Source organism: Neophocaena asiaeorientalis, unplaced genomic scaffold (assembly GCF_003031525.2).
Source record: "Neophocaena asiaeorientalis asiaeorientalis breed wild unplaced genomic scaffold, Neophocaena_asiaeorientalis_V1.1 scaffold589, whole genome shotgun sequence".
NCBI classification, from domain to species: Eukaryota; Metazoa; Chordata; class Mammalia; order Artiodactyla; family Phocoenidae; genus Neophocaena; species Neophocaena asiaeorientalis.
In genome coordinates this window covers 1,346,355-1,365,380 of record NW_020172683.1, presented here as the reverse complement: position 1 = coordinate 1,365,380, position 19,026 = coordinate 1,346,355, and the positions used below count along the sequence as shown (strand labels likewise).

Below are 19,026 nucleotides of genomic sequence, written 5' to 3'. Positions count from 1 at the left end.
TTCCTACCCTATTCCTCCTTCCTTCCTTCTCTTGGAAATCTCTCGTACTTCTAATCCTGTATTGGCATCTGCTTCCCCTGAACCCAAAGTAATGCAGATGAGATGAACCTTCTTAGAGCTTTTGATTGTGTCAACTTGTTTTCCAGAAGAACTGCACTTATTAATAAGTGTTTTGTCAAAGCCTAGTCACCTAGAAGATACATGTATACATAGATCCATATAAACAAAATTTGGCATACTGTATTATTTTACAGGGTTCATGGAAAGGCAGTCCCTGGATTAGAATCCCCTTCTCCATATTTTAATTTTTTGGTCTACTTAAATGTCCTAAGAATCCCCCACCTAACAGTTTTTCCTTTATCCTTTAAAATTTGTTACAGATTTTGCTTTTCATATTTCAACCAAGTATAATTTGGTACATAAAGATTTACATGTGTTATACCTTCATATATACTTGTATAATTTAATAATATAAATAACTTTTATTTGTTACTATTAAACTCATATAATAGCTTACTTATTTTTTTGACTAGTTTAGTCTTTATTAATTATTATTTAGTTTCTGCTTACTCTTTTGCTTGTCTTTTTGTTGTTGCTGTTATTGGAGTATAGTCAATTTACAATGTTGTGTTAGTTTCAGGTGTACAGTAAAGTGAATCAGTTATACATATATCTACTCTTTTTTAGATTCTTTTCCCATATAGGCCACTAGAGATTATTGAGCAGATTTCCCTGTGCTATAAGTAGGTCCTTATTAGTTATCTGTTTTATATATAGTAGTGTGTATCTGTCAATCCCAATCTTCCAATTTATCCCTTCCCCCCTACCCCCCGGTAACCATAAGTTTGTTCTCTACATCTGTAACTCTATTTCTGTTTTGTAGATAAGTTCATTTGTACACATTTTTAGATTCCACATGTAAACAATATCACATGATATTTGTCTCTCTTTGACTGACTTACTTCACTCAGTATGACAATCTCTAGGTCCATTGATGTCACTGCAAATGGCATTATTTCATTCTTTTTTATGGCTGAGTAATATTCCATTGCATATACATACCACACCTTCTTTATCCATTCATCTGTCAATGGACATTCAGGTTGCTTCCATGTCCTGGCTATTTTAAATAGTGCTGCAATGAACATTGGGGTGCATATATCCTTTTGAACCATGTTTTTTCTCCAGATATATGCCCAGGATTGGGATTGCTGGATCATATGGTAGCTCTATTTTTAGTTTTTTAAGGAACGTCCACAGTGTTCTCCATAGTTGCTGTATCAATTTACATTCCTACCAACAGTGTAGGAGGGTTCCCTTTTCCCCACACCCTCTCCAGCAGATAATGTTTCTAGATTTTTTGATGATGGCCATTCTGATTGGTGTGAGGTGATACTTTATTGGAGTTTTGATTTGCATTTCTCTAATAATTAGTGATGTTGAGCAGCTTTTCATGTGCTTTTTAGCTATCTGTATGCCTTCTTTGGTGAGATGTCTATTTAGATCTTCTGCCTATTTTTTTGATTGGGTTGTTTGTTTTTCTGATATTGAGCTGCATGAGATGTTTGTATATTTTGGAGATTAATCCCATGTCAGTTGCTTCATTTGCAAATATTTTCTCCCATTATGAGGGTTGTCTTTTCATTTTGTTTATGGTTTCCTTTGCTGTGGAAAAGCTAAGTTTAATTAGGTCCCATTTGTTCATTTTTGTTTTTATTTTCATTACTCTAGGAGGTATATTGAAAAAGATCTTGCTATGATTTATGTCAAAGAGTTTTCTATGTTTTCCTCTAAGAGTTTTATAGTATCCAGCCTTTTAGGCTTATAGTATCCATTTAGGCCTTTAATCCATTTTGAGTTTATTTTTGTGTATGGTGTTAGGGAGTGTTCTAATTTCATTCTTTTACATGGAGCTGTCCAGTTCTCCCAGGACAACTTATTGAAGAGACTGTCTTTTCTCCATTGTATATTCTTGCCCCCTTTGTCATAGATTAGGTGACCATGGGTGCATGGTTTTATCTCTGGACTTTCTATCCTGTTCCATTGATCTATATTTCTGTTTTGTGCCAGTATCATACTGCTTTGATGACTGTAGCTTTGTAGTATAGTCTGAAGTCATGGAGCCTGATTCCTCCAGCTCCATTCTTCTTTCTCAGGATTGCTTTGGCTTTTGTGGTCTTTATGTTTCCATACAAATTGTAAAATGTTTTGTTCTAATTCTGTGAAAAATGCCATTGGTAATTTGATAAGGATTGCATTGAATCTGTAGATTGCTTTGGGTAGTGTAGTAATTTTCACAATATTGATTCTTCCAATCTGAGAACATGTTATATCTCTCCATCTGTTTGTATCATCTTTGATTTCTTTCATTAGTATTTTATAGTTTTCTGAGTACAGGTCTTTTACCTCTTTAGGTAGGTTTATTCCTAGGTATTTTATTCTTTTTGATGTGATAGTAAATGGGATTATTTCTTTGATTTCTCTTTCTGATCTTTCATTGTTCGTGCATAGGAATGCAAGAGATTTCTGTGCATTAATTTTGTATCCTGCAAGTTTACCAGATTCCTCGATGAGCTCTAGTAGTTTTCTGGTAACATCTTTAGGATTCTCTATGTATAGTATCATGTCATCTGCAAACAGTGACAGTTTTACTTCTTCTTTTCCACTGTAGATTCCTTTTATCTCTTTTTCTTCTCTGATTACCATGGCTAGGACTTCCAAAACTATGTTGAATAATAGTGGTGAGAGTGGACATCCTTGTCTTGTTCCTGATCTTAGAAGAAATGCTTTCAGTGTTTCACCATTGAGAATGATGTTTGCTGTGTGTTTGTCATGTATGGCCTTTATTATGTTGAGGTAAGTTCCCTCTATGCTCACTTACTGGAGAGTTTTTATCATAAGTGGGTGTTGAATTTTGTCAAAAACATTTTCTGCATCTATTGAGATATTATATCATTTTTATTCTTCAATTTATTGATGTCATGTCTCACACTGATTGCTTTGCAGATATTGAAGAATCCTTGCATCCCTGGGATAAATCCCACTTACTTGATCATGGTGTGTGATCCTTTTAATGTGTTGTTGGATTCGGTATGCTAGTATTTTGTTGAGGATTTTTGCATCTATCTATGTTCATCAGTGATATTGGCCTGTCATTTTCTTTTTTGTGATATCTTTATCTGGTTTTGGTGTCAGGGTGATGATGGTGTCATAGAATGAGCTTGGGAGTGTTCATTCCTCTGTAATTTTTTAGAAGAGTTTCAAAAGGATAGGTGTTAACTCTTCTCTAAATATATGATAGAATTTGCCTGTGAAGCCATCTGGTCCTAGACTTGTGCTTGGTCTATTCATATTTTCTCTTTCTTCCTGGTTCAGTCTTGGAAGGTTGTACCTTTCTAAGAATTTGTCCATTTCTTCTAGGTTGTCCATTTTATTGGCATATAGTTGCTTGTAGTAGTCTCCTATGATTTCTTATCTTTTAAATCTTTTTTTAAACTTGCCATTATACTATTATGTCTCCTTTTCCTTTTTTTTCATAATGCATTTATTTTGCTTATGTCCTTCATGTCTTTGATTGTATTTTTAGTCCTTTTAAAATCTTAAATTATATGTTTAGTTTATTATTTTTCCCTCATTTTAAATAAGAAAAATATCTTGACAGTATTTAAGTACTTTGAATTTTCTAATTTTTAAAATAGACTTCTCCTTGTGATTTGAGAATAAAATATATATCCTTTTATATTTTGAAACTTTCTATGGCTAAGTATATGGTAAATATTTGTCAGCATTCCATGATTATCTGAAAAGATAATCCTTGTTATCTCAATTAATACAATTTATACCTCCATATTAATTATATTAAAGGTCTCTCCTTTTGCAGAATTTTTATTTTTATCTACCATATACTAATAATTGAATGCTTAATCATCTCCTATATCTGTGTATCTATTTCTCCTTATATCTTTAATATAATTTTTCATAAAATTATTATATATATTAATAATTCTGTTTAATAATTTTTCAATTTTGTTTCTATGTGGTTTGAGAGCTTTTGTATTAATAACTATGTCTTTTATTATTTTATAATAATTGCATATATCTCTCTTAATACTCTTTCATTTGTATTAGACTTGTATCATATTGACATAGCCCTCCTGATGTATTTTTGATCATGTTTAATATAATTTTCCCATGCTTTTATTAGGAGGCATCGACTTTCCTTTATTCAATTGTGATTCTTGAAATTATAATTGTAAAAATTTTGCTTACTGATCTTATATAATACTTATTGCTTCATAATAGGAAGAAATAAAACATTTTCAAGAAATATTTTAGTACATTTGGCTTACCTCTACTTCTCACTTCACTCTAATATCTGAAAAAACATTTCACTCAAAAATTTAACAAAAGCATACAGTAATTTGTGAGGGATGCTTATTCTTTCTTCTCAAGTTTCTTTCTATACCACCTGGTTATATATCTTGGAATATAAGAAAGGTTTCACAGTGCCATTCTTATTTCCAAGATGTCATTTTTTGTAAAACACATTAGTAATTTAATACTTGTTTTTTTGAAAAATCAATTACATGTAGCCCAAAAATCAATGTATACTTGCTGATAACTGCCAATGTTGACCTATATATTTATATTGGACTTTCTTTAGTATCACCGATATCTGACTCTCAGCATTCTTCACACGTAAAATGTGAAGATTCTTTAGTCCATCAGCAGTTATAAATGGCATCAGAGTATCACACTACTTTCCTAATCCTTGTTCATGACATGGACCATTTTAGCATTTTTAGGACTGGCAATATGATTTCAAAGTACATTAAAAGACAGTATTTTCTATTTTATCAAAATATTAATCTTGCATTTTTCTAAACAAAATCATATATCTCTAGAAACCTACAACTGAAAATACTACTGGAAGCTTTTGATAGGTAGCTGTTCAGAGTCTGAAAATCCATTGGAGCCCATGAATAAGTCAAATCAATCTTCTCAAGATTTGAAAATTATCTAATATAATCCAAGAAATGCCATTTCAACCAATGGATATCAGATATTTAGGTCTTCTTCTCCAGTAGAGGAAGAAGATTCTGAGTTCAGCACAAGATTTCCTACCTTAACAACTATATTACCATCTTTTTTAAAAAAATTATTTTTAACACAAAAAAATCAGGAGGCACTGTTATCCAGAGGTCACACTTATTGAAGGAACAATAACTGTGTCACAACTTATCTTTTTAGCTGCTGATGGGAAGGTTTCTTTTGCCATCAATTGGAAGATGTATCCCAATATCAGAAACATTAAATGTAAGAAACATAGTATCATGGACTAGAGAAAATGTGGCAGTAATATATTTCAACTACCTAAATCTCAGCATGGCTTTACGGGCTTGGCTGGGTAGGTAACCACCCTTTACATTATGTCTATGCAGAAATATATTATGAACTCTAAATAACAGATTATAAATGATTTTTACCAAAAAATATGATTCGTTTATAGTTAAAGCACCATTGTTATTTTTACACTAATATTTAAAACCCTTGTTATATAAAGCCAAAAGTTGTGCCTCATTTTCTAGTACACTGTCTCTTAAACTAAGAAAAAAACCACTAAAGTTAGGTTGTATCTGTTCTTTTCTCAATTTAATAATTATACCTTTTTCTTGTCAGCTTTGTGGATCCCTTATTGCAATATAAAACTCAACTGAAGATAGTAGAGTTGTCCTTTAAAATGGCATTTGCTATACCAAGTCTTGACAAAGTGAAAGGAATTGGGAAGAATGAAGATGACCAAGAGGACCTGGAGGTAAGACTTGCTTCCTTTAGTCATAATGAGACATCGTCATGCACCACAGCAATCCCACAGAAAGTCTGTCCAAAAGTTGTAATCTTTGTTTTCTCCTTCATTCTCTTTAGATATAATAGATAAACAGCATATTCTAGCACTAATCTCTATCCCTGGACTCCTTGCGAATTCTATAACCCATGGGATTTAAAGGATTGTATAGGATCTATAGGAACAAATGGGTGAAGAGATTTTGGTTAATTTGTTTGACAAAAACAGCAAGTTTACTGGCAAGTGTTGCAAAGAAGGAAACAGGAGCTAAGAAAAGTGGAGGTAGGAAGAATCCTGTAGTAAGATCAGCAACATCTGTGGTTTTTATTTCTCAGCATAGCTACACAGTTCACTTGCCCCGCAAGGTATTAAAGCAATTCATGGCATACTGTATTGAATGAGGTCTCATCTCCAGAGCTACCTCTCTCCTTTCTTACCTTCAGTTTATGGGGAGAACTCAGGACCCCAGGATGCAAAACTATAGGCGTTGGTAAAATTTTATCTAAGGCAGGCTGGCTGGTTGTGCAAATTTCTTGTTTTTCAGAATTTATACCGAACTATTTTAAACACATTTGAGGACACTCTTCTGATCTTAGTGTCTAAAGACCTCTACAAACTGCAAATCTTAAAGGTAAAGGGAAAATAAGTAGTCTCATTTTCTTGTCATAAATCTAAAGGGTATACTACATTTTACTTATTATTTACCATTTGCCATACTTACATCTCCTTCAAGTATTTGGCAGCTGAAAATTTTTCTTTACCTTTCAGAATGTGTCATTATCTCCCAAATAAAATCACTTTCTTTTATTTGAATTACAGAGACACAATTTTAAGAAGCCAATTTTGGGAGAATGGCAACAGACACTTAAGAAGCCAAGGGTTATGTAGCAATGTAAGAGTAAACACAATATGGGGTAGCAGAACATACGATGATTGGCCTAAACCACCTTCAGGTCCACCTAACAATGAGCCATATTTTGATAATATCTATATGCATGTTCTTCCCTAACAACCCTGGGCTAGGGAATCCCATGAGCATCCTATCTTCATGGACACCATAGTATCAAAGGAAGTTCTAATAACCATCCATAACCCTACTTTTCACATCCAAGATTTCACTGTGTTTTTAATGTGCCGGGCAGAGACAGAGACTGATCTGGACATTTTATGACCTTTAATTTTGCATTTTTAACATGATGGCATCAGGAGGAAGCTGTCTGAAAATACTGAGAAACTACATTTACTTACTGTACCATGAGAATCATGGGATTTGCAAATCATAAAATACATTCAAGGAAAGAAGCAGAACTGGTATATATGAAGATTAGGAGAAATGGGGGGAGGATAATAAAATATACTGAGGTAACTTGTGCCTAATTTTAGCCAAATATTTTCCATGCATTTAAAACATTTTAACCTCACAATCCTGTAAATTGGTTATTACCCCATTATTACAACCCTCTCCCCATGTGTGCTCTTTCTACCACCCTAGGCTACTTATTGAGGATTTACTCTATGTCAGGCACTAAGCTAAATACTTAATATATGGGTTTTTAAATTTAATCCTTAAAATAACCCTATGAGAAAGTTAAAATTACTTCTCTCATTTGCAGATAAGGAAATGGAAGCAGAGAGAGGAGAAATAATATGTGTGCATCTAATGAGTAGAGGATCTACTCTAACTTGGGAGCCTGTTACTTAACCACCTTGTTCTTATACATACCACATCTAGAAACTCCCCTGATCCTCAAAAAGAGGTGACCCTCACTCCTGGAAAAGGAATAGGCTGAGCCCCCTGAGATTTAGAGACTCTTCTGCCCTAGGAAACAAACTTCAGAGCACTTTTACACAATGGGAGCAAGAGAAGGGGATGAGATTTGGCCAACCATTGGCATAAATACTAAGGACTCCAACAATCTGTCTTAAGAAGTCTACTAATGGTGGTTAACATGTAAGGCATATGCAGTCTTCTTCCTTCCCCAAGGTTGTAAATATGTCCCTGCATCTGAGGATTTAGAACAAATAGGTAGAAGCTACAGCAAGACAGACCATATTTAGCAATGAATCAAAATTAGCAAGAACTTTCTCATTGAGCTGGCTCCAGGAATATACTCTAAACCATGAGTCAGAAAATATCTGGATGGTAAACTTACAGAGGCAATTCTGGGATAAAATGACATTTCAGGATCAAATAACATTTGATTCTTTTTTAAAACTGCAAATCAGATCTTATGGCTTTGAAAAAAAGAGAGAATATGTATTTTGAAAGAAAAAGAGAAGGAGAAGCAGCTGGTGATAATCAGCCTCATAGCCTCATGTTAAACTTTTCATGATGCCTGGCAAAGTGACTGTTATAGTGGATATTAGTAAATACTTATTGGATAGAATTAAATAAAATAAAACCCAGGTGTAGCTATATGGCAGATGAAGTATTATACTAGACAGTAATATACCAGCTTATTGTCATATTTTTAAAATAAATATAGGATAGGTGTGAAACCATTGGGAGGACATGGGGAACCTTGACTTGGTGAAGGTGGTGATCAGAAGAAAGGGACCTGTGGAAATGGAAACACCATGGCTCTAGGATAGTTCTTGTGTTTTCAACAGGAAATGGCTGTGTGGATGAGTGAAGATAATTTGTACATGCAGGAGAGAGCCATGGTGATCATCAGCAGAGTGCTAAGCTTTGCATCCAGGAAAGTCAAGGGATGTGTAAGTCACAGAGTAATCATGCCACGTGCTTCTGAAGACTGCATTTCCGCAGTGCTGCTTTCCAAGTCTTGGGTCTAGAGAGTGTTAGACGCCTGTTTTGTCATACTAGTAGGTTGGGATACTGGGAAAGGAATTAATATCCTACATGACTTTATGTCAGTTAGAGCAGAGTTTCTCAATTGATTAAGATGCCTCATGCTTTCCACAAACAGTATGAGTGTGTCAAAACCAGGCTTTTGCTGACTCTCTGGATTCTCCTCTTTGGACCACAATCAATGTTATTTGTAAACTTACAAATTCTTCCATCCTTACTTTCCTTCTTATTTTTCTTTTTCCTAGAATATTTTTAAACCACCATTTATTTTAAATGTATAACAAGTAATTCTTGAGTACTTTCATTGTAAAACATGCTAAAGACATAGCAGAAGTCCTTCTTTACTATCCTCTCCATCCCAACCTCATCCCTAGCCATGTCTGTGTGATGTGTGTCCTGCCAAACAGCTATGTACACATACAAATATACAGGCACACGGATATACATAGATTTGTTACTTAGTTTTTCTTTACTAAAGTTACATCATATTTACATATGGTTCTGCAATTTTAGTTTTTCACTGAACAGTATGCCCAACAGATGCTTTCACAGATTTGCTTCATTATTTTCACTACAGCTTATATCTTATAGTGTTGATTATTATGATCTACTTAACTATTCTTCAGTTGATGAACACTGAGGTATATTGTGGGTTTTTCTGCTTCAAACAATACAAAAATGTTCATCCTTTTGCATGTATGTGAGTATGTACTTAGAAATGCTAAGAAAAACAATAGGCCAAAAAGTATGAATAGGTTAAAACACAGTAATGCACAATTGTCCTTCATTCTGCATCCCTGTGAATATTAGAGTGCCCGTTTCCTCAACCTTCACAAACACCTGGATATTATCAGACTTTTTAACTACTGCCTTTCAGATGGGGAACAAATAGGTATCTCATAATTGCCAATATTTACTGAGGTTTTCTATATTTTGAATAACACTATTGCCTGCCTTCTAAGAAGCCTCACACTATCTCTGAACATTTTTCTCTCTTATGGATACTGTGTTTTCAGTCTCTGTTCCATAACTCACCCTTCACTGTGATTTTTAAACATACTCTACTAATTTTATATCTGATTGCTTAAATCAGTTCAGGAGTTCAGTATAAGGGGGTGAGAAACATGCATTTGTGACACTATCTTCATGTATCCATTTCTAATACTTGTACAGTCTCTAGACATATTGAGACGAAAAGCCTAAATCAGCCTTATAACATAGCTGAATTTTTATTATTTTATTTAAAATAAACTTTGGGAGATAAACCCATGCACTTATGGTCACCTAATCTATGACAAAGGAAGCCAGAATATACAATGGAGCAAAGATACCCTCTTCAATAAGTGGTTCTGGGAAAACTGGACAGCCACATGTAAAAGAATGAAATTAGAACACTCCCTAACACCACACACAAAAATAAACTCAAAATTGATTAAAGACCTAAATGTAAGGCCAGACACTATAAAACTCTTAGAGGAAAACACAGGCAGAACACTCTATGACATAAATCGCAGCAAGATCTTTTTTGACCCACCTCCTAGAGTAATGAAAATAAAAAACAAAATAAACAAATGGGACCTAATTAAACCTAAAAGCTTTTGCACAGCAAAGGAAACCATAAACAAGATTAGAAGACAACCCACAGAATGGGAGAAAATATTTGCCAACGAAGCAACTGACAAAGGATTAATCTCCAAAATATACAAACAGCTCATGCAGCTCAATATCAAAAAAAACAAACAACTCAATCAAAAAATGGGCATAAGACCTAAATAGACATTTCTCCAAAGAAGACATACAGATGGCCAACAAACACATGAAAAAATGCTCAACATCACTAATCATTAGAAAAATGCAGATCAAAACTACAATGAGGTATCACCTCACACAGATTACAATGGCCATGATCAAAAAAATCTAGAAACAATAAATGCTGGAGAGGGTGCGGAGAAAAGAGAAACCTCAGGCATTGCTGGTGGGAATGTAAATTGATACAGCCACTATGGAGAACAGTATGGAGATTCCTTAAAAAACTAAAAATAGAACTACCATATGATCCAGCAATCCCACTACTGGGCATTTACCCAGAGAAAACCATAATTCAAAAAGTCACATGCACCCCAATGTTCACTGCAGCACTATTTACAATAGCCAGGACATGGAAGCAACCTAAATGTCCATCAACGGAGGAATGCCTAAAGAAGATGTGGTATATATATATACAATGGAATGTTACTCAGCCATAAAAAGGATTAAATTTGTGTTATTTGTAGAGACATGGATGGACCTAGAGACTGTCATACAGAGTGAAGTGAGTCAGAAAGAGAAAAACAAATATCATATATTAACACGTATATGTGGAATCTGAAAAAAAAAGCAGAAATAGAGACACAGACGTAGAGAACAAATGTATGGATTCCAAAGGGGAAAGGGGGGTGGGATGAATTGGGAGACTGAGATTGACATATATACACTATTTATACTATGTATAAAATACATAACTAATGAGAACCTACTACATAGCACAGGGAACTCTACTCAGTGCTCTGTGGTGACCTAAATGAGAAGGAAATCCAAAAAAGAGGGGATAATTGTATACATATAGCTGATTCACTTTGCTGTACAGTATAAACTAACACAATATTGTAAAACAACTATACTCCAATAAAAATTTAAAAAGAAAGTGAGAAAAAGCCAAAAGCTAAATAAATAAAATAAGCTTTGGAACATAATACAATTTACTTACATGGAAAATACAGTCCATGATGTTCTTTGCATCATGCTAATTTCCCATCTCAGTGTCCAAAAGAGAGACTGAGTGGCTTGTTTTAAATATTCTGATACTTTGGCCTGGGAAGTCAGTCTCCCTCTATTTCTGAGATGGTTTGGAATGTCCATTCAAATGGACACAAAATTTTGCAAGTGAGGCTTGAGATTAAGTGTAGTTCAACACTCCAGTCTGTTTTCTGTATAGTTCCTAACATGTTTTATATATTCAGCAAGCATTTGATGGAGACTATTCACACGCTTCTCTTTGCCCTTCAATACACATATATATTTTCTATTTATATATCTAGTGTATATTTATATACTAGATATATACTATATGTGTGTATAAATATATATATATATCTACTAGTGAGTTCCACTCAGGTAGCAGGTATGACATTTGGGGGTTTCATCTTCTGCTATCACCTCTACTCTCTTTCAATTACAGTTGTAAAGTTCATTCTCCCCAGCACATAGCCCACCCTTCAACTGTGAAACAATAAATGTGTAAATTCATATGTACAGCAGAAGGCTCTCATAAATCGTTGAGGGTTCCTAAGCTATAACTGAGACCTTTGAGAAGCCAAGTGGTTAACGTATTCCTCTGTTCTGCAATGCTTGCTGAATGCCACCAGGTGGAAGCACACCAGCATTTTCCAGAAGGTGGGAACTAAGCTAGCCTCAACCGGCTTATCACAGTCATGGAAGCATAAACCTTTACTAAGTTAATTTTCTCTTTAAAATAAGATAATTAAGATAATTATCTTATAAAGATAATATAATTATCTTCTGAAGATAATTAAGTCAGTGAAATTAATGGATATGGAGGAACAAATATATAAAACAATCAAAAATATTATTAATAAATTAAAAGCTAAACTACCCACAAGCAAGGTCTGTATATCTCTATATTTGATACATTGTAAATAATAAATGAAGATTTGTTCTGCCATTCTCTAACTAAACGTAGCTACCTATTCTGTTCTCAGGTTCTGGCCATTCACTGGATAAAAACTATTTTCTTCATAAATTACCCTAGTCTATGTCTTCCAGACTCTGAGAGGCCCTTGTCCTATTGAACAATACTTTCATTTGTATTCTACCAGAATTTAAAGTGGTATTCCTCTTATATGACCTGTGTGCCCATCAGGATGAAGAAACTGCTACACTCAAAGAATATTTGTCCTTTCAATTAAACTGTTAATTTCCAAACAGGTGAAGAAATGTGAGCTAAACATGTCATATTATCTCATTAACAGATTTTTCCTAGGTTTGTTCCTTTGGCACATCAGCATTTAAAAGACAGGTGGAAGATTTCCAGTCAAAGCTAACAGATTGTCCACATGTCTATCTCCTCCCCCTCCACAAAATGATAGTAATAAAATTTGTTAAATGTTGCCATTGCAACAAAGAGAATTAGTAACGGGTTCTCAGTGGGCTAGTGATGTCAGAAAACTTCGGCATGACAGAATAGATAGAAGATGGTAACTGATAAAGTCTGGCAGGGGAAGCTGAAAGGCAGGGGCATGTGAACATTAGAATGGAGGACAGCTGAAAAGGGAGAGAGTATCCCTATGGAACCCTGAAGAGTCTGGAGCTATGGAAGCCCAAGTAATGATGAAGAGTGGGAGGCAAAGGAAAGCTGAAGAGATACACATGCACTGAAAAGACTCATAGAAAGTTTATACAGAAGGATCTATAGTGCCTCCCATCCCTGTTTACACACACACTCTATATTCCACAGGGACATGAGTCCATTGGTAGGTAAAATTTGAGGACATTTTTCTCAAAACAATTGTAAATTCCCTGAAACGATCATCTTGGTTCTGTTGTTTAGATACACTTCAGCATGACCCTAGCCTACCCACCCAACTACTCTAAAGCCAAGCCCACCAGTTGATAAGCCTTGGTCAAAATCCCACCAGTGGCATCACGTTCTTACATATGACTAGACAACCAAGAATTTGCCAGACATTTGAGAAAACCCTCCAAATACAAACACAAAAGAGATAGCCCCAAAACCCTCCAAATACAAGAGATAGCCCCAGGTAAGTAAAGAGAACAAAAATGATTATCAAAAATAGATAATTCTGAGTACAGATGAGAATTTAGTCTCAAAAGGAGTAGAGAGGGCATATTTATATGCCAAAAGGAAATATAACTAAAAATGAGTATGGCCTATGCACTGATTCATCACAGTAGGAATAGATAGGCGATGTCCCAAAGTGATATTGGAACTGAAGTAGAAGTCCATTGTTTAGAGGTGTACAGTTGACTTCCAAAAGAAGCAGCTAAAAAACTTAGAAGTGGTTGCTTCTGGAATTTAGCACCTAAAACTGTCATAATTGTTAAGATAAGGAACTGGAGAGGCCAGATGTACACAGAAGAAGGAATCCAGTAAGAAAGGGCCAGAAAACTAAGCAGGAGCACTTAGACTTAGGAACAAATACAGAGAAGCTACTTTTCTCCAGGTCTTAACTCTCTCCTTCTTTCAGCACTTTAGATAGATTTTCTAAAAAAGCAGGACTATACTGTAGTAATGTTCCCAAAGTCTTGTGTTTGAGGGGGTGTGACTTGGTTGGCACACTTCTGAAGGGACTGTGCAGGGCATCATCAGTGTGCCCCATGGTTCACACAGCTTTATTCCTCTCTTGGCCTGTTCTAAGTCAGGTCTCCCCTCCTCCTCAAACACACTATGCAATCTAGACATGGCCACAGCTACTCTGCTAGAAACACACATCTAGACAGACCCTATCTGGCATCATTAGCAGCTTCCTTTACAAAGACACCTGCTAAGAGTTACACATCCACAAGTTCATGAGAAGGGATAATCAGAGAGAACGCTCAAGGCAAAAACTATAACACTTTAAAACCAATCCTCTGCAAATGGTCCCCAGGTTCAGTGAGCTAAGCTGTGAGAAGTACTCCCCTGGTTCTAGGTTCTTTCGCTATAAAGGTCTTTGCCATAGACATCTTTGTAGCATAACTAATTGGCCGTAAGGCAATTTTTTCATAAAAGATAAAATAACGAAAAATAAAAGGGGGACATTATAAAGGTCATAATGAAACATGAAAAATTAATAACAAAATTAAAAAGGCTTTCTTGAGAAATACAATTTAAATATTTACATACAATTTAAATATATTTAAATTGTGTGTAAATTCGTGGCAATCCTGCCAAATAACTGATTTTATTTTGTGGTTGTACTTAAGCACTTGTCTTTGAAGTCTTTCATTCATAATATGTTTTTTGCTTTTTGATTCATCTCCTCATTCAGCATGATAGTTTTTCTTTTTTGCTAAAACTTCTTCCTTCATTTCATCTTTCATTCCAAATACCAGGATGCATATTTCTAACTGAGCTTTGTATTGCATTATAAAAACCTCTGCACTGTGTTTTGTTCTTGGCATTTGCTACATGTCTGTTCATAGATGTTCCATAGTTCTATGGGAAATGTGGATTCAACTCTGCACCTCTGAGACCCTTAGCCTCTTTCCCCTCCAATGTAGTATGCTTCAAAATAAGAAACCAACTCTTGGGGCAAATCATTGTCATCTCTCAGCTCAATAAAGCCATCAATAAAATGGCTAACTGAAAGAAAGTCTAACTCATTTCAACCAGTTAAAACCAAAGTGTCAAACCAAACAGTCTACTAGTTATTTTATCTTTCACAGCAAAATTGCCTTACAGACAATTAGTCATGTATTAAAAGGGTTTGCAGCAAAAATGCTCGTGGCAAAGATGTTTATGGCAGAGAAGCTTGTGGCAAAATACTGGACACATACTCCTCATACTCCTCCATCATGCACAACAGAGAAACAGAACACCTTCCCCTTTTTCTTAAACCCATAATGCAAAGGTGGTTCTTAAAATCTTGCCATTTGATAGAAAAAGAAATCTGGAATGCACACCAAAAGAAGAGAATAGCCAGGGGAAAATAAAATACTTCTTCCTAGGGCCTAGAATAAATAGCAACCCCTACTGTCTGCTTCTAGATTCTTCTAAGTCATAGGACTCCTAAAATAGGGGGAGCCACAGGTACCCTTACAAAGAAATATAGGCAGAAAGAATCCAAGGAAGACATCCACAGAAGCAGATTATCTTCCCTTCGTCTACTAAGACCATCACTCTCAACAACCTAATTCAGTCATATCCTTGGCCCATGACCTAGGTCACCTCACATTCTTCGTCAGGAATGATTCCGTATGTGTGTGTGTGTGTGTGTGTGTGTCTGTGTCTGTGTGTAAGACTGAGACAGGCAGACAGACAGAGAGACGTGAGTGGGTCAAGCAACAAGAGAGGCAAGGATAAGGGTATATAAGAGTAATACAAAGAAGGAGAAACAGGTCTTGGGATCTCCCTGGAAGGTTGACTTGAACTCTAACTTTTAGCACCAAAGCATCTACCTAGGAAAAGTAATCATTTGTCTTAGAGATAAGAAGGTTCTGCAGGCCTACTAGTTTAGCAAACCTACATGTGGCAAGAGTCCTTTTTGTTTAAAGAAAATTGGTAATAATTCTTATACCTTCACAAAAGCAAAATGTCTCTTCCACCTCTCCTTTCTTCTTTTATGTGTCTACTCCTCTCTCTATTTGCATTTGATCTGGCTAAACAAATCAGTCAAGGTAAAAACCTAAATATTTGAGAAGCCTATGTGTCAAGGAAGTTGTGTGTGTGTAGGGGGAGAATATATAAATGTTCTGGCAGTAGGTTTGATACCAGAAGCAAATGTGTTGAGTTTTTTAAAAAAGTAATTTCCTGGGCTTCCCTGGTGGTGCAGTTGTTGAGAGTCCGCCTGCCGATGCAGGGGACGCGGGTTCGTGCCCCGATCTGCGAAGAGAAGATCCCACATGCCGCGGAGCGGCTGGGCCCGTGAGCCATGGCCGCTGGGCCTGCGCGTCCGGAGCCTGTGCTCCGCAATGGGAGAGGCCACAACAGTGAGAGGCCTGCGTACCAAAAAAAAAAAAAAAAAAAAAATTAATTTCCCTGGGAAGAATCAGAGCAGTTCTCGGAAGAAAAGTTTTCTTCAGTGACTTACAGAGTCATCTGAAGTGTTCTCCAGTGACTTACAGAGTCATCTAAAGTGTTTCATACATGGAAAAGGAAGCATGAAAGTTTTTGGATATTGACTCCCCCACCCCAGTATCCTAAGAATTTTATACCTACAAATAGCTACCTAAAATATAGACTGGAAACTAACGTTAGTTGAGTCTCTATTATTGCCACGCACTTTGCTAGGAACTTTCTTTTTTGTCATAAATGTTACCCCCTTAGTTCCTACAATAACTGTTACAAGGTAACATTTGTTATATGCATTTCATAGATGAGAAAATTGAGGCTCAGTAACAGAGTGAGGATTTTAATACAGATTTTGCGAACTTTGAAGCTCAACTCTAACCGTAGTCTGATACATACATCAGACACAAACATTTAATGTTGACCGTGCATAGCAAATACATTTTTCTACTTTGTTTTTTCACTAGACAAGTGTTGATGTTCCATGTTTGGGTGTCCTGGCAGCAGAACTGTCTCTTTTGTGTTCCCATGCTGATCCCTCGATCACACAACAAGCATCCTTGGGAATGTATCACCTCCTCTGTATTGCAAAGTGTCAGAATGGTAAGAAAGATTCATCTTTTCTAAGGGTTACTAATGATCTGTTCCTAATTATTATACTTGTGGGTCCCAAGGGGGCTCTACGTCTGTAGATTTCAAAATCCTGGCCCAAGATCTATAGCTTCACTTTTTAAAATGTATCTTTAAATCTTTTTTAGAATTATTTTTATAATGTTATAGTTGGTTCTTCAATGTCTATAACATACTATATTTAGATTAGTGTTGGGTGTTAATGGTGGGAACAGGAATGCTGGGTGGAGGCAGAGAAGAGAGGAAGAAAAATTACCAATGGGACTTTTTAAAAAGAGGCATACTTTTTCTCTGTAATGGAGTATCAAATAGAATACTCAGATTCTTGCTTCAATGGTGGGGAAAAATTAGCCCAAGACCTAAATAAATGCTGCTCTGGTCTGCCTAACAAAGCATAAGAGCAAGACCTTATGGTATCAAACTATTTCCAAATACTTTAACAGAGAATAGATTTACTATCCCATAATAACTATTTAAAGATTATATATACTAATTGTTCTCAAGTCATTGGACATCAGATAACAAAGGACAATGATTCCTAATGAGATGGGAACAAATGAACAAATAAGGCAGAGTCTACAACTGACTGAGTTTACAACCTAGAGTAAGTTTCTACGCTGCAGCCCAAAAAGGAGTAACCCAAGAGTCTCACCAAGTTGAAGAGACAGAATTGGGAATCCAGATAGATCAAGATATTTAGAGTTCACAGGGCAAAGCGCCAGAAAGGAGTGCACAAAGAGAGAGCTCCAGAGATGTGCAGAGAGCCCTTTAACTATTTGGCTATGTAAGGATCAGAGCACACATGTGAGGAAACTACCTGAGGCTTGCAGGGGAGAGGGTGGGGGTAACACCCAAAATGGTTAAAGGATCCACTGAATCCCAAAAGACTGGAAATGGTGCCTATGCCTATAAGCTAGAATTTAAAACTTCATAATTCATAAGTAATGAAGCAGAGTACAAAGAGATTTTGTCTCATCAAGAGGAAAAAATTATCCCTGAATTATTTTAGTGCCACTTAACAAAAGTTAAAAACAAGACCTAAAATTATCAACTGATCTCCAAATACTTTAATTGCTTATCAGAAAAAGCTCAAGCTTACTTCTAGGAATACAAAAATTCCATCACTTAACAAGTTAAAATGAACAGTTTGGACAAGTTAAAATTAACAATGTCTGACATGCAATAAAAAATTACTAGGCATGCAAAGAAATAAAATACAACCCACAATAAAAAGTAGAATGAATAAAAACTGACCCAGAAATAATACAGATGATAGAATTAGTAGAGACATTAAAACAATTATTATAACATATTCCATTTAGTTAAGAAGTTAGAGAAAATTTTTGCATATACATTCATTTGCATTTTTAAATTTTTTAGATTCCACATATAAGTGATATCATATGGTATTTGTCTTCCTCTGTCTGACTTATTTCATTAAGCATAATATTCTCTAGGTCCATCCATTTTGCTGAAAATGGAAGAATTTCATTCTTTTTTATGGATGAGTTTTATATATCTAGATAGATAGATAGACGATATATCACATCTTTATACATTCAACTGTTTATGGGCACTTGGGTTGCTTCCATTTCTTGGCTATTGTAAACAGTGCTGCTATAAACATAGGAATGCATGTACTTTTTCAAATTAGTGTTTTCATTTTTTCTTCATTTTACTTTACTGGATATATACCCAGGAGTGGAATTGCTGGATCATATGGTAGTTCTATTTTTAGTTTTTTGAGGAACATCCATAGTGTTTTCCGTAGTGGATGCACCAATTTACATTCCCACCAACACTGTACAAAGGTTTCCTTTTCTCCATACTCTCTCCAACATTTGTTATTTGTAGACATTTTCATGATAGCCATTCTGACAGGTGTGAGGTAACATCTTATTGTTTTTTGACTTGTATTTCTCTAATAATTAGTGATGCTGAGAATCTTTTCATGTG

At 35.4% G+C, this 19,026-nt stretch overlaps 1 protein-coding gene across 1 annotated transcript in view; it reads left to right on the top strand.

The window, feature by feature from the left end:
• Positions 1–19,026, top strand: part of MROH9 (maestro heat like repeat family member 9) — a 119,797-nt gene that overhangs the window by 56,264 nt on the left and 44,507 nt on the right. Inside the window, exons 3-6 of the mRNA XM_024739842.1 lie at positions 5,680–5,815; positions 6,390–6,476; positions 8,456–8,560; positions 16,908–17,043. Coding sequence (XP_024595610.1) covers positions 5,680–5,815; positions 6,390–6,476; positions 8,456–8,560; positions 16,908–17,043 — 464 coding nt within the window. The remainder of the gene's footprint in view (positions 1–5,679; positions 5,816–6,389; positions 6,477–8,455; positions 8,561–16,907; positions 17,044–19,026) is intronic.